This window comes from Sciurus vulgaris (assembly GCF_902686455.1).
Source record: "Sciurus vulgaris genome assembly, chromosome: 2".
Taxonomy (NCBI): domain Eukaryota; kingdom Metazoa; phylum Chordata; class Mammalia; order Rodentia; family Sciuridae; genus Sciurus; species Sciurus vulgaris.
In genome coordinates, this window is record NC_136462.1 from 193,655,493 (window position 1) to 193,678,781 (window position 23,289).

General features: G+C 48.5%; 1 protein-coding gene across 3 annotated transcripts in view; it reads left to right on the top strand.

Annotated features, from left to right (window-relative positions):
• The window catches only part of PTPN1 (protein tyrosine phosphatase non-receptor type 1), a 59,441-nt gene that overhangs the window by 25,680 nt on the left and 10,472 nt on the right, over positions 1 to 23,289 (top strand). For 2 of the 3 annotated variants that reach the window (XM_079127039.1, XM_079127040.1), the window contains exons 2-4: positions 15,003 to 15,093; positions 17,775 to 17,875; positions 19,715 to 19,813. In XM_079127039.1, coding sequence (XP_078983165.1) covers positions 15,003 to 15,093; positions 17,775 to 17,875; positions 19,715 to 19,813 — 291 coding nt within the window. The remainder of the gene's footprint in view (positions 1 to 15,002; positions 15,094 to 17,774; positions 17,876 to 19,714; positions 19,814 to 23,289) is intronic. The other variant, XM_079127041.1, reaches the window with a different exon arrangement.

Sequence of the window (23,289 nt, forward strand, 5' to 3'; positions counted from 1 at the left end):
TATTTCCTCCCACACTCCAGTTTAATTTCCCATACCTGAGATTTTTTAAATGTGCAAATAACTTAGGAAAGTGGTTTCCAACAAAAACAGTTGATGACTTTAAAATATGTAAAAATATTACTTGAGTAAGATTAACACTAATGTTCCAGAAGACTAGTGGGGACAGGTGGCTACCTGCGCACTACCCCACAGACCTCACGTGTGTGCCAGCCAGGTGGTGCCTCTGTTGAAGTCACACTTCCTGGGCATAAATCAGCTATCAGAAGGAACAGATTTTATTGTCATCTGTGTATGATTGCAACATTTCGAGGTAGAATGATCAAGATATAAATTAAAATGGGCAGGAAATATTTTTCTTCTAGAGAATGAATTTCCAAAAGACAATATAGGGGAATGTATTTATGAACTTGGGCTAGGCACTATATCGTAAACAAAATATCTCCAAAAAGCTGTCAAGAAACAGACTGATCAGTTGAACCACATTTAAATAAGAACTTTTGTTCATCAGAAGACACATTAGTCAGGTTGTTTGCAGAAGTAGTCACAAATTCCTCCCACCCCTGCCTGCTTTCTCCTTTGAGTGTGACTCCCATCAAGAGGTGCGATCTCTCTTTGCACTTGAATTTGTGATTTGGTGGCCAATGTCGTATTGGCAATCATGACCTAGGCAGAGTCCTGAAAGGGTACTTGAATATCGTGGCTTGCCCCGTCTTGCTCCTTGTGAGGGTTTTGCAGTAATTGCCTTGTGAGCAAGCCTGTTGGGGGATGAGCAGTGTGTGGCCCAGTTACCACTAGAACTCTTGCTGACAGCCAGCCAAGCCTCAGGTATGTGGGCAAGGACACTGGGCCACCAGCTGCCATTTAGGTCCCAGCTCCAAGCCACCCTGGCTAAACCCAGCCCTGATGGCACCTGATGTGGTCATGAGCATGGAAGGTGGTAGTTATAAGCTCTGTGTTTCAGAGCAGTTTGATATACAATGAACGCTGACACGGAAAGATACTTGTAATATATTTGACTCTCAAAAGACTTGTGCCCAAAATACATAGGGAACACTGTGTACCGGTAAGAAAAACATAGACAGCCTCACTGAAAAATTGGGCAAAGGCTACATATGGTATGATTCCAGCTCTGTCACTTTCTGGAAAAGGCAAAACGAGGGGGCACTGAATAGCAGGGGTCCCCAGTGGAACTGGGGGAGCCCGGCATCTGCAGGCTGTGGGAACGTTCTGTGGAACCCAGTGGTGGTACAGCCTGGAGCGACCCCCTCCAGCAAACCCTGTGAGGGCTCCTGTTGCCTGTAGCAGTGACATTATGTCCAGATGCCTCATGACAGGTACGAGGTGTGCCACTGTCATTGTTAATGATCTTAAAGTGCCAGTGTCGGTTATCAGCTGCTTTAAATAACTGGGTTGGAGTGGCCGTGAAGTCGTCCCACCCTGCTGCCCTCACTTGAGTGCACTCGGGCGTTTCTGAGTAGGAATTTCAGGGAGTCCTGAATATCGTGTGATTTCTTCATGGTGAAAACAGGGAGAAAACTCCAGCCTGTGGACTGAGTTGGCTGTGTCTGTGGCCTCGGTGAGATTGGTGCGCCTGGCTGGTAGACAGGAAGCACTGGCTGGGCTGCCCCCTCTCGCCGCGTGCACACTTTTCTCCTGAAGTCCTCATGTCCTTTGGATCTTTGCCGCTTATTCGGCAACACCCTCAATTAGCTTTCTGTTAGTGGAGCTGCATCAGACTCCTGGATTAGGGTCTAGGAAAGGAAGATCTGTGTGTAGACCAAGTCATCCTTACGTGGCCCATGGCGCCCGCGGCAGGGGTGCCCATGCACAGCTGGTTCGGTGCTGGAACCTTTCATCTGCTCTCCAGGAGGGAGGAAGGTGCAGGCAGAGCCATGGCCTTGGAAGCATTCACTGCCTCTGCTAGTGGCCAGCTTCCCCAGCGTGTGGGGAGCAAGGAGGGGAGTTGCAGGGGCTGTGTCCACTGGCTTGGGACAAGTTGTTCTCTTCCCCGTGACCTGTTTGTGAGGGCTGCCTGCAACAGTGCCTGGTTCGCAGCCTGTCTTCCCCACTGGAATGTCAGTTCCATGGTGGCAGGACTTCTGTCTCCTTTGTCCATTGTCACATCCGCCGTGCCTGCCATGTAGTCAGTGCTTAGTCAGTGTCTGGATGAACTCAGAGGACCCACATCAAATCTGAACCTCACTTCCTGAAGTCACACACAGAGCCCTTTGGAAATCCTCGCAGAAGAGGCTGTCTGCCTGCTTCTGCTCTTCTCCAAACTGTTTCACTTTGGGGCCTCCCAGAATGCTCACTTTGGATGCTTGCTCCTTCCTCATCCTGGGCCCTCAGGAGGTGTACAGAGCAGTATAGCAGGATCTCATATCTAGGAAGCACTTGGTAAAGTCATCTGTTGGTCAGTAGTCACATACCTGCCTTTTCCTTGCTTCTGGTTAACAGAATCTTGTCCTGCCCTTGGAGTACCAAGACTTTTTATTTTTTGGTACCAGAGATTAAACTCAGGCACTCAACCACTGAGCCACGTCCCCAGCCCTGTTTTGTATTTTATTTAGAGACAGGGTCTCAGTGAGGTGTTTAATGCCTCCCTTTTGCTGAGGCTAGTTTTGAACTTGTGATCCTCCTGCCTCAGTCTCCAGAGCCGCCGGGATTACAGGCGTGTGCCAGCATGCCCAGCCAAGACATTCTTAACCAGAGTCGCCTTCCGTCGGCATTCTGTTCTCTTCCCAGTCACACTCCTAAATTGTGCACAATGCACGCCAGTTTCATAAGGATGGCTTCTGTTATTTCAGGGTTATTCTGGTATTTCTCGTGGTCCTGTGTGGTGTCCCTCCCTGGGACCTGGAGAGAGGAAACTGGGGGTTACTAGTCAGGTTCCAGTAAGGGAAGCTGGGAGCCTTCCACTTTCAGATGTCACCAGCCCCTGTGTCCTAAGTCAACTATGCCATGTCCTCTGGCAGCAGCCCCAACCCCAGGGCTTGAGGTTCTGAAGCTGTCCTTGTGGAAAGCAGAAGGTAAACAAAACAGAAGTGAAAGTAGATTTAATTTTTTAGACTGTTCTCTTACAGGAATAGATTTGTGGTTCTCGGCATTTAAACAGATACTGGTTCCAATATGTTTTATTGACATCAATTACTGTAAGTCTGATTCATTTTCTGCCTATTGATTTCTGCCCAAGGTGAAATTCATGACATTTAACAGAAAACAAGTGATTTTTAAAAACACAGACACTTACATGAAGGACTGTAAAAGTAAGGTTTAAAATCAGGGCCACTTGAATAAGCAGTTTTTAAACTTCTTTGTGAATGGTTCTTGCCTGATTCCCTGTATAAACAGTATGGATGAAGGCTCTAAGAGCTGCTGTGTCGAACTCAGGATGGGCCCCTGAGCCCCAGGGAAGGCCACTTCCATTCCGTCTGCTTTAAGGTGTCCCGACTAACCACTGGTATTCTGTGCTTCCACAGTAGCCGGGTTTTTAAAGGTAGGACCTCTGTTTGGAGAGGGGTCGCCCGTGGCTGCTGGGTGATTTTCAGCTAAAGCTACTTCAGAGCTGAGGGGATCCCAAGTAGCTGTTAACACAGCTATGGGAAGCGACTCTTCCCATAATGACCTGGGGTCACCACCAATGACAGCGGCCTATTTTCATATTTTTAAGAATCTTCTGTTTTCAGTGGCTGTATAACCAGTGTTTTGGGGACTGGGTTTTGAGCTCAGGGGCACTCTTACCAATCTCCAGCCCTTTTTATTTTTTATTTTGAGACAGGGTTTCACTAAGTTGCCAAGGCCAGCCAAATGTATGATGGTCCTTCGCTTCCCATGTCACTGGGATTGCAAGTGTGTGCCTTTGCCCAGCCATAGAGTGTGTGAAAACTCTGAAGTGTCCAAACAGTGCTGTGACTTACTGGGAAGCCTCTGTGTTTTCCGAGTCTGCACCCCCCCCCCCCCCCCCCCCCACCTCCGTGCTATGCCCTCTGGGCCTGGGCTGTCCATTCTCCTGCACTGCAGCGGAGGGTGCCTTCTGCTTTGTGCTTCTCCACGCTGAGCTGGCGCACTTCTTGAAGTCGCTTTCATTTCCCAGTCCTCTCACTGTTTTCAGTGTAGAGTTTATGTTCTGTTGAGACTTTTAGAAAAATTTCAGTGACTGCCAGGAGGGGTGGTGGACGCCTGTTATCCTAACGGCTGGGGTAGGCCAATCACAGGTCAAGGCCACGCTGGGTAGTTGAGCCAGACTCCCACGCAGCCATGTGAAGGAATCCAGCACCCCACTCCTGCCCTCCTTCCCGGATTTGTGGGGAAATTTATAAAGCGACTTGCTTTTCCATGTAGTTTTACAAATGCATGTGATTATGCTGTTAGTGATTTGTCATTCCATTGCCTGACCCCGAGCTGGCTGGGGTGATGATATATCCTGCTGCCTGACCAGTGTCGTTCCCTCCTCCTTCTTTGAACTGCTGTGAGATTCTGAGGCACCTGGTTTATTTTTTAGCATCTATTTTTATTTAATACGTAGTCACTTTGAAAGTCAAATCAAAACGAACTCAGTATTAATTAGCTAAATTTTCAACTTTATTATTCAGGCATTTTAGCTTATTGGAATATTTAACAATATGAAAGCTATTACTTGTTTGTTTGTTGATTATACAAATGTGTAAATAAAATGAAATTATTTTCCTCGGGTTTTTTTATGGTGTGTGTGTGTGTGTGTGTGTGTACGTGTTTATGCAGAGGTGGGGATGGAGCCAGGGCCACGCACATGCTAAGCAGGTGCTGTATCACTGAGCTCACCACCAAGGTTTTGTAGTAATGACACTGCCCTGCTGACTTCTATGTATAAAGGATGTAGCATTGCTTTTTATGTGAAAGGCATTGAACTCTAATGGTTTGTGCATTTTGAGAGTATTCTTTGCTATATAGAAATTTTATGTTCACATCATAATATAGTTTACGATTAACTAAATTTGTTCAACACACATTACTTTGAGGATCTCATTTCTGAAATTCCAGGCAGACTCAACACAGATGCCCATTTCTCCATGTAACTCCATACTCACCAGTTAGCCCGGGAGTTCCAGGAAGTACATGCCTGTTTCCTGGTTGCCTTTAAAATCCTCACCTTCTCTATTTCTGTGTGTTCCTTCAGTCGAGTTCTGCCTGTCCATTTCTGAGGAGCGGCAGTTGCCCTCAAGTATCAGGTAACAACTCAGGTGGACCAAATTGGGAGGTAGGGGACCAAGGGACTTTGTTGTTCCCCGAAGTTCTAGCACATGAGAGATAACGCTGGAGTCTTATCTTCCTTTAGCCTTAAAACAGGAGATCGCGGGGCTGGGGAGAAAGCTCAGTCAGTAGAGTGCTTGCCTTGTAAGCACAAGGCCGTGGGTTCAATCCCCAGCACCCAAAAAAACAAAAAAACAGGAGATCGCTGTCAGACCCGTGCATGGGTTACCCTTTCTGCTTTGCGTCCGCCTGACCTCCGTCAGGAGGCCTGTGGGCCAGCCACAAACAGAAAGCAGAACCTCCGGGAGCTTTCACCTGGAGCGGCTGAGAAGGTGCAGTCAGGCCCCGCCTTGGCCATACGCTCGTTCGGGCACCTTTCAGTTCTGTGACGTGGAGCACCTCGGTGTAGAGTTGGGGCTGCCCTTTGGGAGCCCGTGGAACCATCTGTTGGTCCAGTGACCAGAGTCACGTCGTGTGCTTTTACTCTGGGCCTGGACCTGTGCTGGAGCTGACAGAGGTGAGGTCTAGGTCCCATCAGACTTCTGATGCTGGGGGACGCTGTCTCTGCCTCTGCCCTGGGAGTTGGTGGCGGGCACGCATCCCGCTGTGGGACTGAGAGGCCGTCTGCGCCTGTGCTGCTGCTCCTTCCACGGAGGGAGCTCTCCACAGGGCAGTCTTTCTGGGACTGAACTGACTGTTGGGCCTGTGTATTTTCAAGAGAAATGGAAATCTCAAACAGTTGTCAGCTTTTTGCCTAATTAGATCTGGGAGAGAATTTGAATGATGAGTGATGCACTTAAAGGAATATAAAAAATTATAGTTGCCCTCCTGCACTGTCACTAGAAGTTTGTCATCAAGTTGCCCTGGGCAGTCACCTGTTATCTTAGAGAGTGAGGGAGGGGTAGTCAGGAGCTGTCACTTAGGGATTCTTCAGGTCACGTGGTTTCTGCTCCTTCACTTTCTTGCCTCTGAAGACCACCAGCTTAGCAGAGGCTGTGTTTGCGCTTGATCCAGCACTTGTGAATCTTTCTAGCCCACCTAAATCATAACTTAGGAAGAACTTGATTTTATCCTCTCCCTGAATTGGAATCATGGGGATGATTCAGATCTCTTGGGAGTCCAATGCCCACATAAAATGATATGTGAAACTGGAGCCATTTGACACATAAGCTTTGACCAAACATAAAGCTGCTTGGGTAGCACAGCATCAGACGTGCTGTCTAAGAGGTGATGTCCAAGTCTCACGTTTCTCAAGTCTACACCAGCAAGAGTGAGGAGCGCAGAAAAGCCAGTGAGGGGCAGGGAAGGAAGGGGGCGGTAAGGAGCACTTTGCTGCAGGGGCTCATTGGGTGCACTCCACCCCTGGAACGCTGAGGTCCAGCTCGATGCTTCCTGACACACTTAGTCTCTTCTATGGGACACTTCTGGAAACCTGCCCCATGGCAGGTTATTTCCTTTGGGTTTGGTTCCTGCATTTACCCAGCGGTCATCTTCCCATCACTTTTAGGGCCTTTATTTTGTTTTCTCTGTGAAAATTCTATACACTTGATAGGTGAGAAGTATTTATTTACTCTTAGGTCAACACAGTAGAAAACTTCTAGGGGCATTTCATACTTGCGATGGAAATCTAGTTGAACTGGTTCACCAGTCAGGACTCTGCCTTTGCTACAGCAGTTGGAAGGTTAGCTACCTTCCATACAGTTTTAGAATACAGAAACCTGTTTCGCTGTAAATCTGGAAGTTTTCTAGTATGACAGTCTACTCCAAATCGCTGACCTGTGCCTTTGACAGTACAGGTGTGTTCTACTCCTCAATCCTGAGACTCCAGTCTCGGTGTTTCATCTTCCTAATTCAAATAAATAAAACTTGCACTCAGAGCATGCGTTTCCCGAGTGCCACTCTAAAGTAGAGGAACATGAGAAAGTCTCCAAAGAGAGTAGCTCCTAACAAGTTATGCAGGAACTATGCCCTTCTCACCACTGCTGACAGCCCCGCAGGGCTTCAAGCCACCTCACCTCCTGACTGCCTTCCCTTCTACCTTGACCCCCTGCAGGCAAACAGCACTCAAGAGGTATCCTGTCACTGCCCTACTCAGAAATCCTCCACGACTTCCATTTGTGACTCCAAAGAAAAGCCACAGGGCTTGTGCCCCCTTCCTCAGACCCACTGAGCACACCCCTGCCTGCCCCGTGTCCCCAGCACATGGCTCATTTCCTGCCTCCGCCAGGTCTCTGCAGCCTTGTGTTTACTTGGCGTCTTCTGTGACCACCCTACTCAAAACAATTCACCCAACTTGCCTCCATACCCTGTTTATTTCTCAAAGTAGCATTTATCTGACCTCTCATAGACTCATTTGCCCCTCTTTCCCTCATAGAAGGTAAATTCTGTGAAAGAAGGACATCTTATTTGTTTAGTTCTTTATTATAATCCAAGACCAACACAACAGCTGGCACTTGGTGGACCTTTGTACTTGTTGAATAAATGCTGACAATCTAAAATCTAATTTTTGTTTAGTGACCAATGCTAAAATCATAGGTAGATATTTAAAATATTACCTGGATAAACTGGAGGGAGATATAGATAGGTCCTATGATTAACTTCCTGTGTAGTGGTCTCACAGTGCAGGAGACAGGGTTTGGAACTCGCAGAGGTCAGAATGGCTAGAATTTGCAGATGAGCATTGCCTGCAAGAGAGCTGTGCATGATCTGCACAGATCTCCACAAGGGTCGCCTCGAGTCTTTGGCTAAATGCAGTGCGCATCTCAGAGCTGGGACCCTCAAGCCTGGGTAAAGGACAACTGTGGGGCGGGTATGGCTCCCAACATCCACTCGACTTCCGTCATCCAGAAGGGAGAGGCCTCTGTAATACGTGGGTTAGTCAGTAGAAAGAGCCAACAAAACAATTGTTAGGTAGGCAGAAAGCAAAACCAAAAAGGCAGAACAGTGCAGTTCAGAGCAAGGAGAAAACTCGGACAGGCACAGACAGACACAGACATGACAGGTGCTGTGTTAGCAGGTGAGGACATTAGGGCAGCCATGGTAAATAACTCCACGTTTAAAGGTTTCAGGAAAAACTAAAACATAATGAGAGATAAATGGAAACCAAATAGTATTCTAAAGAGGAAAAATATGGTATCTAAAGTGAAATTTTCACTGAATAGGGTTTATAGCAGTTAAGGCACTATAAAAGAAAAAAAAAATGTGAATTTAAAGACATACCAATGAGACTATCCAAATTGAAGTTCAGAGAGGAAACTGTGGGGTGGAGGTGGGGGCCTCATGTAGAACAATAATTAAACAATCTAAAATCTGTGTGGTTTACATTCCCTGAAAAAATATTTAATGGAGTCATGTTCAGATTTTTTCCAAGTTTAGTGAAAAATATCAACTTAGATTTTCAAGAATTTCAGCAACCTTAAGCCAAACAGACACAAAGAAAACCACAGTAAGGCACATAATAATCATATTGCTGAAACCACTGATAAAGAGAAAAGCTTCTACAGAGGCTGAGGCAGGAGGATCATGAGTTCAAAACCTGCCTCATCAAAAGCAAGGTGCTAATAAGCACTCAGTGAGACCCTGTTTCTAAATAAAATACAAGGTAGGGCTGGGGATGTGGCTCAGTGGTTGAGTGCCCCTGAGTTCAACCCCTGCTACACCCCCCCCCCCCCAAAAAAGAAAAGCTTAAAGGCGTAGAGGTGGTTTCTCTCTCTCTCTTTCACTCACACACACACATAGAGAGACACACAACCAGGAAAATAAAAAAAGCTACCAGCTTCTTGCCAAATACTTTAAATGAAGAAATTGTGGAATAGCATCATGAAAAAACTGTCAGGATGTATCCAGTGAAACATTTAAAAAAAAAAATCAAAGACTTTCCTTAGCAGTAATAAATGGAAGTATTTGTTGCAGCTGACTAGCAGACATTTATCAAAATCCTTAGAACAGAAGGGAAATGACAAAATATGAAAACCTGGATCTAAATAAATGAATAAGGAGTATCAAAATGGCGTATGTGTAGATTAATACGAAATACAGTTCTTATTTTGAAAATTAAGAGAATTGTTCAAAGCAAAAATAAAAGTACTTTGTGTTATTTGTAACAGAAGTAAAATGTAACAATAGCACAAAGGATAAGTAGGGTGAATGGAAGTATGCCTTTCTCACATTGTTGGTGAAGTGTGATATTATTAGAAGGTAGACCATTATGTCATATGCATACCCTGTAGAAGTACCAAAAAATTGGAGAAGTCGAGATAAGAAGGTCAACAGTGGAGGTAAGATGGAATGCCAGGAAAGAGGCAGGAAGGGGAGGAAGGCCAAAAGAAGGCAGGAGAAGAGGGAAAAAAAAATGAAGATCAAATGGGCCAAATGCAAAACAAGTAAACAGCTAGCAAGATGGTAGATTTAAATCAACTCTATTAATAATTGTATTAAATGTAAAAGGTCTAAATTCCTGACTTAATGGACAAAGATTATGAAATTAGATTTTAAAAGCATGATTCAACTCTATAGTCTCTAAGAATTCTCTTAAAAATAAAGACATAGGTAAGTTAAGACTAGATTAAGATATACCATGCACACACTAATCAAGAGAAACTGAGTGACTGTATTATCAGAATTTAGAATAAAGGTTGTTACTGGAGATAAACAGATGTTTCTTGATGAGGGAATCACTTTGTCAAGAAGACATTTGGTCCTAAATGCAAATGAACCTCGAAACAATGTCCAAATAAATGAAGCAGCCACCAAGAACTGAAAGGAGAGGCAGACATTCATAATTTAATGGATTTCAAAGCTGGATGTGGTGATGCACTCCTGTAATCCCAGGTACTCTGAGTCTGAGGCAGGAAAATCTCAAATTCACGACCAGCCTGGGCAATTTAGCAAGGTCCTATTTTTTCTTCCTTTTTCTTTTAAAGGACTGATGATGTAACTCAGTGGTAGAATGATTGGCCAGCATGTGTGAGGCCCTGGGTTCAATCCCCGGTGTTGCAAAAGAGAAGAGAGAAGGAGGATGGAGAGAAAAGAAAGACAAATGGATTTCTTATCTCAGCAATTGGAGAAGCAGCCAATTGTGGAATATAGAAGACTTATACTACCAACCTACTTGACCTAATGGACATTTGCAAAGCATTCCAAACATTTTTTTCCAAGTACACATGGATTATTCAAAGATAGGTTACGTTATGGATTTTAAAATCTCAGTTTTAAAAATGAATAGATTTTATTTTTAGAGCAGTTTTAGGCTTACAGAAGTCTCATTTGTTTTTTCTTTTTTTGGCGAGGGATTGAAGCCATGGCTTTAAACACAGTAGGTGGCAAATGATCTATCACAGAGCTCCATCCCCAGCCAAAGTCTCAGTAAATCTTAAGAGATGGAAATCATTTATTGTTTTATGACCACAGCAGACTTGAGTTAGGTATCAATAATAATATCTAGAAAACTCCTCAATTATTTGGAAATCAGACAATATACTTCTAATAATCCTATTTTAGATTAAAAGGAAAACTGTTTTTTTTTGTTTTTTTTTTTAACCAGTAAAATTGATAAATCTCTAGTTAGGCTAGTTAAGGAAAAAAAGAGAAAACACAAATTATTAATAATACCTAGTAGGAAAGGAGGGAATTCTCCTGTATAAATAAGGAGTATTAAGAATAGCTTTATACCAATAAATTTAGTAAGTTTGACGGCCCTGAAAAATACTTTTGAAGTACATACAGGAGATTAGTGTTGCCTCGGGTGGCAGTGAGGCTGAGTCGGTTTGTGTTGACTGGGATTGGGAGCACAAGTGAACTTTTTGGAGTGACAAAAATGTCCTGTATCTTGGTTGCATTGGTAATTACATGACTGAAGACAGTGCTTAAAACTCACTGAACTGGGCACATAAAATGGATATTTTTCATTTGTCAGTCATACCTCAGACACTTAGAAAAACAATACCGTATACACCCATACCAGTGTGGTTTACTCTGTGAGCATACCTTGATTTTAAAATCTACTTGTGAAAAAGTATCGTGTGAATTCCTCTTAACTGTCCCAGCATCCTTATTACATGGTATCTCCGCATCTGTTTCTGCCTGTCTAGACGCCCCTCCCCTCTCTCTCTCACATACACACGCGCAGAGTATTCACCAACAGCCCACTTGGATTGTTAGCGGTGATCCATTTGCATGCTGCGTCGCGGGTGCTGCTTCCGTCTCCACGCAGCCACCAGCTGCATTGACCACGTTGTTTCTTTTCACCGGAAAAATTCCTCCCTGTTGCTAAGGCCTCCGGTTACCATCATAGGTAGAAAAACACAAGAGTTAGATTCCTTTACCTTATTTTTGGGCTCTGCAGATATATTTCCCCACAAGCTTGGCCTCTTCCACAAACGATGGGATGGACATGGTGGACCTGGTTCATCTCTTTGTTCTCAGATGGGTTTCTGTCTGTCAGCAAGCACTTAAGTCCTTCCTTAGTCTCTCTGGGTCAAAGACTCGTTAGATCTGTAAGGAGAGGCGCAGAGTGCGAGCGCTCCCCCGCCTCGTGCTGGAGTCTGAGCAGGGCCCTTTCGATCAATTTTTTGTTTTTTTGAGCCAGGGGCTCACTTAGTTGCCCAGGCTGGCTGGCCTTGAACTTGTGATTCTCTTCCCTCAGCCTCCCAAGTAACTGAAGTCGGCAGGCCTGTGCCACTGCTCCAGCTCGCTGCTTTTCCCTTCCCTCCATCCAGCCTGACTGTGCACACGGCTCAAGAGGCCGAGCCATGAGAGGCTCCCGTGAAGTCCTAGTCTGCCTCCCAGGGCAGCAGTTTCCAGCTCGTGGAAAGGCTGATTTCCGCTTGTTTGTATCTCTGTATTTTTAGGTAGACTGCTTCTCTTTTGATTGTTAGGTTGGGATTTCATTTTCCTTTTTTTTTTATATATTTTTTTTAGTTGTCGATGGACTTTTATTTTACTTACTTATTTGCGGTGCTGAGAATCCAATCCAGCGCTCACGCGTGCCAGGCCAGCCCAGCCCGATATCCTCTTAACCAGCTCTCCCCTGCCCACCCCTTCGGCCCTCCTCTCCAGTACTGTCTCCCAGGACACCTGACTGCACCAGCGTTCGTCGCGAGCCGGGTTTTTTTTGGACCCAGGTAGGCCCAGGTAGCTGCCGTGCTGTTTCGTCGGGGCTCGCCTGGCCCTCTTGCTCGCGTGGCTCTCTGCCTGGTAACTGAGGTCCCGTACCTTCTCAGAGCCTCCCAGCGCTCCTCCAGGTGGGGTTGGAGGTGTACTTTTCTTAACCCAGTCTTATCCCATTATTTCCACAACTAGCAGCATCGGTATTCAAGGTCTCTGAGATGCTCCTGCTCCTTCTCTGCGCTTCTAGTCTTCAGATGCCGCGGTGATCTCAGACCGCAGAGCGTCTCTGCAGCCCGGCCCCGCGTGGCTCGTGGCTGCTGTGCTGGTCGGAGCAGTCGTGGCGCTTGTGGCAGGGACGCCGTGGAGTGCCCTTCTGTCCAGCCGTCCGTCTGCCCACATAGCTGTCGCCTGAAGACTTCCTTTGCTCTCTCCCTGAAGTCCCCATTTCCTGAATTGCAGGTTCCCGTTTCCCTGCTGTCGCTCTGTTCGGGCAGTTACGGTGTCCGAGAGGCACGTCGCTGACGCTGAGTCGTACTGTCCGGAGACTCGTTTCCACAGTTTTTGTGGAAAGCTCCTTCGCCCGTGTCGTCAGCTGGGATTGCTTTTCCTCGTGTCCCCTGTCCTTACCTTTCTTGGTGTCTGTTGCCCTCAGTGGAAGGCGTCCTGGGGGAGCCCAGAAGGTGAAGTCCCTGAGACGCTCCGTGTCAGGGAGTGATTTTATTGTCCCTTCTCATTTGTGGGCTGTGGTTGGCTGGGTGTAGAATTCTAGTTGGAAATCACTTTTCTTCAGAATCTGGACGGCATTGCTCCATCTCTGGCCAGCTTTGAGTGTCTTGCAAAGTCGAAAACCATTCTGATCTTCACCTTTTCCTTTGAACTTTTTTCTCTTCAGAAACATTCAGTATTCTTTCTGCACAGGATTCTGGAATTGCACATCCATGTGCCTTAGAATGGGTCCATTTTATCTTTATGATGAGTACTTGTTAATCTGGGAAATTGCCTTGAAATTTTTTTGATGCTTTCTTTCATTATAGTTTTACTTGGTTTGCTTATTTTATGTATTTATTGATTTCTTTGTGGTGCTGGGAATCAAACTCAGGGTTGTACATGCTAGAATTTATTTTTGGCTTTACAGTCTTCTCTCTCTCTCTCTCTCTCTCTCTCTCTCTCTTTTTGTAGTGCTGGGGATTGAACCCAGGACTTTATGCATGCAAGACAAGCACTCTACCAACTGAGCTGTATCCCCAGCCCTTTCTTCTACTTTTATCTGACTCTTCAACTGAGCTTATTGTTTTTGTTGTTTGTTTCTAATTCCAGGAGAAAACTTTGTTTATTTTGTATAATATTCCATTCTTAATTTGTAGATATGAGGTCTTTTCTTATCTTCTGAGTATATTGGTAACATTTTACGTCTGTTCTCCACAGCTTGTTTCATCCAAGGGGCTTTTGTCCTGGATTTTGCTTTTTCTTGGAGACCGTGTCCCATCTCGTCCGCAGTGGTGTCCACGTGTATGGAGAGCCCTGAGTGGATGTGAGGGCCTTGGGCTGCACGGGTTGGTGGTAGATCTGGTCAGATCATCTGTTGCTCTGCCTCCTGCCAGGAGGGGAGGCTGGAGCAGCAGCAGTGTGAGTTATTTACAAGGAAAAGGACAGAGGCCTGGTGTTGAGTTGTGGTATGTGTCGCTTCCCCCTGTTTGTGGTGGAGCGTGCACACTCTTCACTGTGCCAATCGAGCTCCAGTCTGGAGCCCTCCTGATTTACATTTTCCAGAAAACAGGGACTCTGGGACAATCTCAGCTACCTACCCCACTGCTGGTGCGTCATTGGGTTTCTCAGGTCCGTGCAGCTGCTGAGTCGTCTGATTCCAACTTCAGAACTCTGTTGCCTCTGTCTGTTTTGCTGCTCTCCATTGTGGGTTTGTCTTTTTTTTTTTTTTCTTTTCCTTTTTTTTTTTTTTGAATTGTGTTAAAACCTACAAAACCTACGATTTTGCTTCACCATTGTAACCATTTTTGCAAGTAGTTAGTGGCGTGAAGGCATTCGTGTAGTGTGGTGGTGTTTTAATAGGGCGGATGCACCTAAGCGAGGTTAGTGAGCACGGTGGTGCTGGCGGAGGGAGCAGGGCTGGACCCGTGTTGGCCTCCAGCAGGAGGCGCCGGTCTTCTGTGGAGGAGTTGCTTACCCCTTCAGGGAAGAGCACGTAGTTTGCTGGCATGAGTGTCCTCATGAAGGGTTCCTGCTGGAACATCCAGGCCTGGCACTCCAGGCTCCTGGAGATCTGGCCTGCCCACCCATGTGCTCCAGCCGCCTGTCGTTCCTCCACTGCCCACTCTGTTCCTGGCACAGGACGATTCCGCAGCCCCTGCCTCTGCCGCGCCGGGTGTTCCTGAGTGCAGTGAACGCCGCCCCCTCTGTCCCTGCCTCCATCCTCAGCCTTCTGCTTCCAGCCCAGTCACTACCTCCCACCCCAGACTTGGGCTTGTGCCTCTTGTTTTCCTCCAGTGACCTTCTCCATGCCTCTCGATTATCACCCTGCCCTGCCCATGCTGCCCGGCCCTGCTCAGTGTCTGGTTCTGCCCTCTGCCTGGCACCCGGTGCTCAGTTAAGCATCTGGACGAATTCCTGATGCCAGAGATTTCAAGAGAGTTTTTCATCCTTTTTTGTAGGACATCCGACACGAAGCCAGTGACTTCCCCTGTAGAGTGGCGAAGCTTCCTAAGAACAAAAACCGAAACAGGTACCGAGACGTCAGTCCCTGTAAGTATCCCCCTGGCTGGCCGCCTGCTCCCCCTCCACACAGGGCCTGCAGGTCAGCCTGTCTTTAGCCCCAGAGCTTGGCAGTAAATCCATAGTAGTCAAGAGGTTTAGGACCTGATTGTTTGCTGTAATAGGGACATCAGAGACTTAGAGTAATGGCTCATTTTTCCACCATTGTAGAGGTAAGATTTCAGTTTCTGGAAAATTCAGCAAAAAGTTTAGAGCACTTTTTTTTTGGCTTGACTGTTTTGTGATGAATCATTTTCCTTCAGCTGAAGCAGAGTGGAACAGGCCTAACGGAACCTTTTCTGGGTGACTCGGCAGCGGTATTCTTAGCCCCAGCCTGGTGTTGAATCACAGGGGTGGCCCCCATGGGCAGGTGGGGTGGGCGCTGCGGATGCGCCTCCAAGTATGCCCCGCCCCCTCCCTTTCACAGTCACTGGTGCACCCACTGGCCTCAGTGCCCGCCTGCCTTCTGGGTGACTGGCACTCAGGTTGCCAGTGTCTTCAAAGTAAGTGAACATGTTAGAATTTGTGTAAAACAAGAAAAACTGGAGCTGAGCTCAAGACCTGGACTTGACCATCTCTACGAGTTGTCAGTGGCGTTTTTGACTCCCCTTTAGGGCCTGTAGACCCCAAGCAGGGTGGTGGCCACCGATGTCTCTGTAGCTGTTCAGGTTCCTGGGAGGACAGAGGACTGGCCCTCGAGTGGATCCTGAACGTGTACCTCTTGCCCACCACATGGTTCCCCACCTGGGTTTGCGTCTCTGCTCTGCCTCTTGGCACCGTGTGGCTCCTGCTCTCTCCTCTGACTACCAGCAGAGCAGAAGTCACCCTCACCTCATAAGAATGTGTCACAATGGAATGAAACACATGAGCCACTTACTTAGCCCAGGGCCTGCTCAGGCATAGAAAGGACTCAGTAAATATTGGCCAAGGGGGAAGACAGTTGCCACTAGGACATCTGAAGTGCAATCTTGGGTCCTCAGGTGACGCGGTGTGCCCAGCACCTGATGCTTTTGATTTAGCATGACTAGACTGAGGCACTACATAGGTATTTATTTTAAAATAAAAAAAGAACAAAAAACCTTGGTGATCCTGCTGTGAAGTCCTGGCCAGAAACTTCCGGACAGCTGATTGGAGTTCCACAGAACAGTCAGTTTACCTCTTTCCCACAGTGTGAGCTTACCCTGGTCACTAGCTTTGCCAGACTTGCTCTGAACCAGGGAATAATGTTATCTGCGATATTCATTTGCCACATTTTTTACCTTTTCTTGTCTAAACGATTTAAGAACCAGTTTTATGACATGTAACGTATTCTTCCCGGGAGGTCATTCCTGAACGTTTTCACCCCAAGCTCGTTCCTCCTGTCTTTATTTTCCTCCCCTTCCTCCACCTTCCAGTAGAAAAAGTGATTTGCTGTTCACATGAGGGGAAGCGGGGCAGGGAGTGAGTCCAGGTGGGAGGTGACCTGGCGCTTGACTCAGGGCACTGATGGCAACAAGAGCATGTGTCCACGCCAGCCACTGAGCTCAGCTCTGCCTCTGTTGCCCTGGCCACCTCTTCCCGCAGCACTCCTGTTAACTTTGCACTTGGCAAGTGAAAAAACAAGGCCCAGAGGACGAGTTGTCACCCAGGGCCACTTGGTGTTGTCTGAGCCCACTCAACCCAGTGCCAGTCATTCGACTTTTCTTTTTTTTGAGATCTTTTATGTCCACGATCCACTTAAAATTACCCAGGCATCTCAGTCCATGTTAGCCCTCGCCCTGTGTGGAGAACGAGCCGCCCTCTGAGCGCTGCTCCTCCTTCTTTAGAACAGAAGCCAAACCACTCCCCCTTGTCCCGATCCTGCTTCTCCTTTGGTCTCGGAAGAAGGTGCTGTTTATGGGGGTCACCCGGGTTCGCCGCCCCTGGTGCTGTGGCAGGAGTGAACGCACCCACCTGCTCCTGTTGGCCAACATGATAAGGAGAGTGGCCCTCAGGGAGTGACTGCTCTCGGGACAGTGATGATAAGAGGTGGCTTTGATTTCAATAACCTGGGGCAGAAATTCCAAGTGAGTTTATTTTTAAGAACTAATCTAAAAGTTACATTTATATATTTGTAGTGTTTTCTGTTTGGAGCTTTTCCCAGATGAATTCTCTTTTTGAAGTCTTTGATGATGACATTGTAAGCCTAAATCCTTTAAGTTAATTATACTTGAACTTTAAAAAAACAAAAAACCTGCATAAAGGAATTCCAGGCATGGCCTCAGGAGGCTGCGTACCTAGGTCACCCGCTCTTGACGCTCTGGACGTAGTGCGTGCAGGTGCAGTCATACCGCCCCCTGCCCTGAGGGCTGCCTGGGCTGCCTGGTAATGTGTGTTCCCCTTTAAAGATTAAAAGTTTGTTAGCATTAGAAGGTGGGTCCTCTGGGGCCCCGCTGCGTTCCACTGCGTTTGGGGAGTGTGGTGCTGTCACAGGAGGGAGGGCTAAGGGCAGGCTCTGGCTAGGACCCGGTGGAGGGCCCAGTGTGGCACAGGACTGCACGTGCTTCAGAGGAGCCTTTCAGAAAGTGCCCGCCACCCACTAGATGACAGGCAGGGCCTCCTCCAGCCCTGGCGCCCCTCTGCTATCTGTGGGGGCCCTGGCCGTGTGGACATTGCAGCCCTCCAGACTGACCTGGGTTCTGTTTGCCTTTCAGTTGACCATAGTCGGATCAAGCTACACCAGGAGGACAATGACTATATTAATGCTAGTTTGATAAAAATGGAAGAAGCCCAGAGGAGTTACATTCTCACCCAGGTAAACAGATTGCTGAGTGTTTTTTTTTTTTTTTTTTTTTTTTTAATGTTAACTGAGAGTTTTAAACTGTCTGAACCTCAGGCAAAACCTCCTGCGTTGTTTAGAAGTTCGGGTGTTTAATAAACCAAAGAGCAAAGAAAGGAAAAAAATCCTTCTTCGAAGATTCAGCCTGTTGTGACCCTGATCTGCCAGGAAGGTCCCAAGGGCCTCACTGGGAGGGAGGGACAGGAACTCAGCTGGAGACTGCCAGCAGCAGTGGATGGGCAGGAGAGCGCCACTCAGGAGGGGCCGGACCTGCACTGACCTGGAAGGACGCGCCTCAGCGCCAGGCGCCTCTGGTGGCAGAGTCAAGAGGGTAGCAGGAGGCCAGGCATCTCTGTCCCAAGAGCCATTCGGAGAATACTCCTCACCTTGGCCACCAGAAAAGTGTCATCAGAGTACGTGAACAAGCGTGTGTCACTGAGAACTCCTGCTGGCTCTTGGCACCTGTATGCGAAGGAAAGTGCGGCAGTGGTTCCATCATCGATCGAGCGCTTGTAAGACACTTAACGCTCTGTGACCCAAAGGCCGCAAGTGTCTAGACAGGGCAAGGCAGGCTCTTTTTATTCATACTAATTAATTAATTAATTGCTCACTCTGTCACGTTAATCAGCGTTCTCCAGTCTTGACCCGTCGCCTGCGGGTGGCTCGAGGAGCCCGACGTTCCTCATTTGTTCGGCGTGTTCTCGCTCCATGCCTGCGCGTCGGGCTCATGGCTCGGGCTGTGGGATGATTGGGGGCACCTTGCGCTTGCTGTGTGAAGTTTAAGTTCTGGCACAGCCAGGAAGCCTTGTGAACACAGGCTGCTTCGGACAGGAACCTGGGCCGGGGCCCGTCCACTCCCTTCTTGTCCATCAGTTCCTCCCATCCTGACCCTGATGCCTCCCAGTCAGCATGAGGACCCTCAGCCAGGCCGAGTTCAGTCTGCAGGTCGTGGAATGAGCTCTTGGCTGCGAACACACAGCAGCCCCCCAGGCCGGTGGGCTGCTGGGAGCAAGGTCCTGAGGAGGGACGTGCCTGCTGTGGGCAGAGGTCAAGGCACAGTGACCTCTCCAGGATTCTCGAAGCCCTTTACACCCCCTTTCTAGGGCATGTGACGTTAGATTGAGCAGGTGACGTTCCCAGGCAGTGCTGCCAGTTGAGGTAAGCTCGAGGCATCCATACCCAGCCTCCTGGAAACACCGGTGCCAGTTGCCAGGCAGGATAGTGAGGCTCTGCAGGCACCCCGGTGCCCGCCTGCATGACCGTCTGGGTGTCTGCATTTTGGTCCAAGGACACAGGCGGTGAGTGGTCGGCTCCTGGTTGATAGTGAGAGCGGGAGCCCACCTCTCTTGGGTGCTCCTGTGTTCCGGGCACCCGGGTCAGTCCTGCCCTGCGTGAAGAGAGTTGATTTCCGTGACCCTGTGGTGAAGCCTGCTTATACCTGCCTGAGGTCACAGGCTGGTAAGCGATTGGAGCTGGGGCTGGGACCACTGGAAGAGTCACAGGTGGTCACACTCTTGCTGCCTCTCACATTTTGTCCCACGTCCCATCTGCCCTTGGCGAGGAGCCCAGTGGAAACCCTCAGCCGGCCAGCCCAAACCAGGAAGCACGCTGGGCGTCCGCATCCTTGGCCGGTCAGTCCTGCATCGGGGTGTGCCACAGACAGCACTGTGACCACTGCGCCTCAGGCGAGGAGAGGCCGGCCCTGTTCCTGCCTCTGCCGCCACTCTGCCTGGGCCAGGAGGCTGAGGGCCGCCGCAGGCGAGCTCACGCTGTCGCGTCCCAGTGTCACACGTTGTGCGTCTTGTGTGTTTGCAGGGCCCGCTGCCTAACACGTGTGGGCACTTCTGGGAGATGGTGTGGGAGCAGAAGAGCAGGGGCGTGGTCATGCTCAACCGCGTGATGGAGAAGGGCTCGGTAAGTGGCACGCTGGGGCCTCTCGACGTCACCGTCCCTGTGCGTGTCAGTCCAGGGAGTCGCTCACATCTGGAGTGCCTGATTTCTGATTTCTTTTAGAGTTCCTTTGCATACTCTCTTTTTCATTTAACAAATCAAAGAAGCAGTAGCCAAGTGCTCATTCGTTGTAAGCAAGTCAGTCACCTAAAAGGAAAGGGGGAGGCATCAGACTGCCCTCGAGCAGGCGCCCCCAGGGGTGGGCTCCCCAGCACCAGGCAAGTGTCCTCCGTCCCCCGCCTGTGCTTCTGGGCTGCTGTCACTGCGATGTGGAGTTGGGTCAGGCAGCTCACAGTGCATCTTCATCGTACCTGCCCGCGTGGCCGGTTGAGTGCCTCCTAACCACGGGCGGAGGTGGCTCTGCAGAGGCCCAGCAGCCAGCCTCCTCTGCACTGGTGTCCGCTGGCATCTGTCCCTTCAGACTTGGTGCCACTGCTCGCTCTGTGCCACTCTTAAACTCTGCTCCTCACACGTCTGCCCTCAGCCACCCCACTTCAGCTTGCTCCCTCAGTCCATTCTGCACCATGCTTCCAGAATGTTCTTTCTCACTCAGGCCTCACCATACCTCTTCCCAGCCGCACACCAGTTTCTCCTCGCTCACAGGATGATACGCTGTGGCGTACAGAGCCTTGTGTTCTGGCCCTGCTCACCTGCCCGTCTCTCCCCACTGTCCAGATTCCTGCCAGGACAAATTTTCTCTCTTAGTTTCTTACCATGTTCTTTGATCCAAGGGTCTGAGTCACAGCATCCACCGTCACCCTGTGTCCAGGTGTCCTCAGGTTGCTGTCCTTCATCCTCCTCACTCCTGTGGTCAGCCCTCAGGAGTCTCTCTGTTGAAAGAGGTGCCTCACACGCAGGGCCCACGTCTGGCCTTCAGCAGAGCCAGCAGGCTCCTTACCTCTCCTGCTCTCGCCCTTCCCTGGGCTCTGCTGGCCCTTCTGGGGCTCAGAGTCAAGTTGAGGATCGAGTGGAGGATCGTGGGGACCAATAGGACCCTGAATATCCCTCAGCCTTGCCAGGTCCTGGCACTGTGCGCCCTGGGGGTCAGCTGGGTTGCTTGCGTGGCTGTCCTGGCTGCCTTGGACATGAGGGCTCCAGAGAAATGACCCCTCCAAAGAAAGGAGTTGTGTCCAGGAGAGGGGACCCACTTGGTGCACAGAAGGCACACAGAGAGGTGCAGGCAGAGCCTGGGGCCGGCCACAGTGCCACCTCCTCCACTGCCAGAGAGGCCCGGGGCTGGGATTGCTGTTGGTCCTGTCTGGGTGCACCCCACCCGCCTTGTAAATCTTGAGCATACTTAGTGGCTCCACAGTGACAGACAAGCAGCCTGCCTGCATGTCCAGTCCCAATACACTTCTTACCTTACTTCTGCTTTTTCTTTTTTTTTTTTTTTTTTTAAATAATGTATTTTTTTTATTGTAAACACATGGGATACCTGTTGTTTCTCTGTTTGTACATGGCGTAAAGGCATACCATTTGTGTGATCATAAATTTACATAGAGTAATGTTGTTTGATTCATTGTTATTTTTTCCCTTCCCCCCACCCCTCCCACCCCTCTTTTCCCTCTATACAGTCCTTCCTTCCTCCATACTTGTCCCCTGCCCTAACCCTAACTCTAACCCTAACACTAACCCTACCCTCCCCCCATTATATGTCATCATCCACTTATTAGCGATATCATTCGTCCTTCGGCTTTTTGAGATTGGCTTATCTCACTTAGCATGATATTCTCCAATTTCATCCATTTGCCTGCAAATGCCATAATTTTATCATTCTTTATGGCTGAGTAATATTCCATTGTATATATATATCACAGTTTATCTATTCATCAATTGAAGGACATCTAGGTTGGTTCCATAGTCTCCTTACTTCTGCTTTTTCAACGAAAGTGGCTTTTCACTTTTTTCTTCCTGCTTCTTTGGCCTGGTTAGTAAAGGTGAGGTTGCAGATGTGAAGCCACTCCTGTCCCCCACCACTCTTGTCACAGTGTCAGACACAGAGCTCTGGGTTCCCCCAGCTGCTCTGCATGGGAAGCACCTGGTGCAGAACTCTTGGCACCTGACGTCGACCTGGTTGCTCTCTGCTGGAACGAGCTGACCTGTGTTTTAGGATGATCAGCAGCGTCTCTGGCCCACCCCTAGGTGCCAGTAGCACCCATGCCCCAGAGGTTGCGGTCAGGCCTGTCTCCACGGCGGGTGGGATTGGCCCTGGTTGAGAACTGCTCTAGATTACATTGGGGGTTGGGGTCTTAAGTCAAGATGCTTATTCAGAAAGCACCAGACGTGGTAGGATTTTCCTTTTATGTATGAATCTGTTTGTTGCTCACAGTTCCAGTAAAACCTTTGCTATCCGTTCATAGTTTGCTTTAGCAATTGTTGTCACTTTACAACAAGGAGCTGTGTCGAGTGCCATGGTTACATACTCGTCACTGGGCCTGTTGTCTCTTACCCAGCACTGACCCTAAATAGACCACAGATCCACAGATCCTTTCCCCCCTGAGATTACTACTGTGTTGGCCATCAAAAAACATGACTGGTGGGCTCTGTCATAGTTCACTGTGAAAAAGTAACAGTACTCTTTCTTCTCCTTTAACTACCCAGTTCCAGTCTGGTTTATTCCAGCATACAGACTGGCGCAAAACCTTTGTGTGGTGTGAGAGTCTTAAAGTTTCTTCAGGACCAACATTTTCAGTTCTGCATCAACAGGATCACTCCAGAAGGGTGGCCTGGGAGGGTGCCAAGGAGCCGTAGCGTCTACTGGCTCTCACCTTGTCACGACCGTCCACACTACCTGTGCTTTGACCAGCTTGCAGAGTTTCCATGTAATGCCCATTGCTTTCTGGTTTCCTTCTTTCACCAAATAGCCTAGGAAGTTCTCTTGCTGTTGGCAACCTGACTGGAATCTCCTGGGACCTCACACTTCCTGGAAACCAGTTTTGCAGAAGCTAATTTGTGTGTGTTGGACTGGGGTCATGCACATGGTCAAAGTTCTTGTTGTTCAATTTTAAAACTGACTTTAGACATGTCAGCACAGAGTGTGCATGTGTGAGGGTTGGACGGTTGCTCAGGGGAAGCTGGGTGAGCTTCACTCGCCATTCCTGAATTTGGTCTGTATCTCTCCCAAAACCCTACGAAACCTTGGTTGGATGTCAGGGCTTCTGTGCACATGACGAAAACCAAATCACTCATCTCAGGGTCCCATGGCTGACTTCCAGAGGTGGTTCTTAACATGGCCTGGCCATTTGTTTAGGAAGGCCCAGGGACTCTCGCTAAACATCTGCCTTCATGGTGGAAATGGCACCTACTAGCAACGCCAGCACTTTCCTGCCTGGTGCCAACCAAGATAGGCCTCGGTTTGGTTTGGTTTGGTTTGGAGCTGAGCATTGTATCCAGGGATGTTTAGTAACCACTGATGCACATCTCCAGCCCTTTTTTGCATT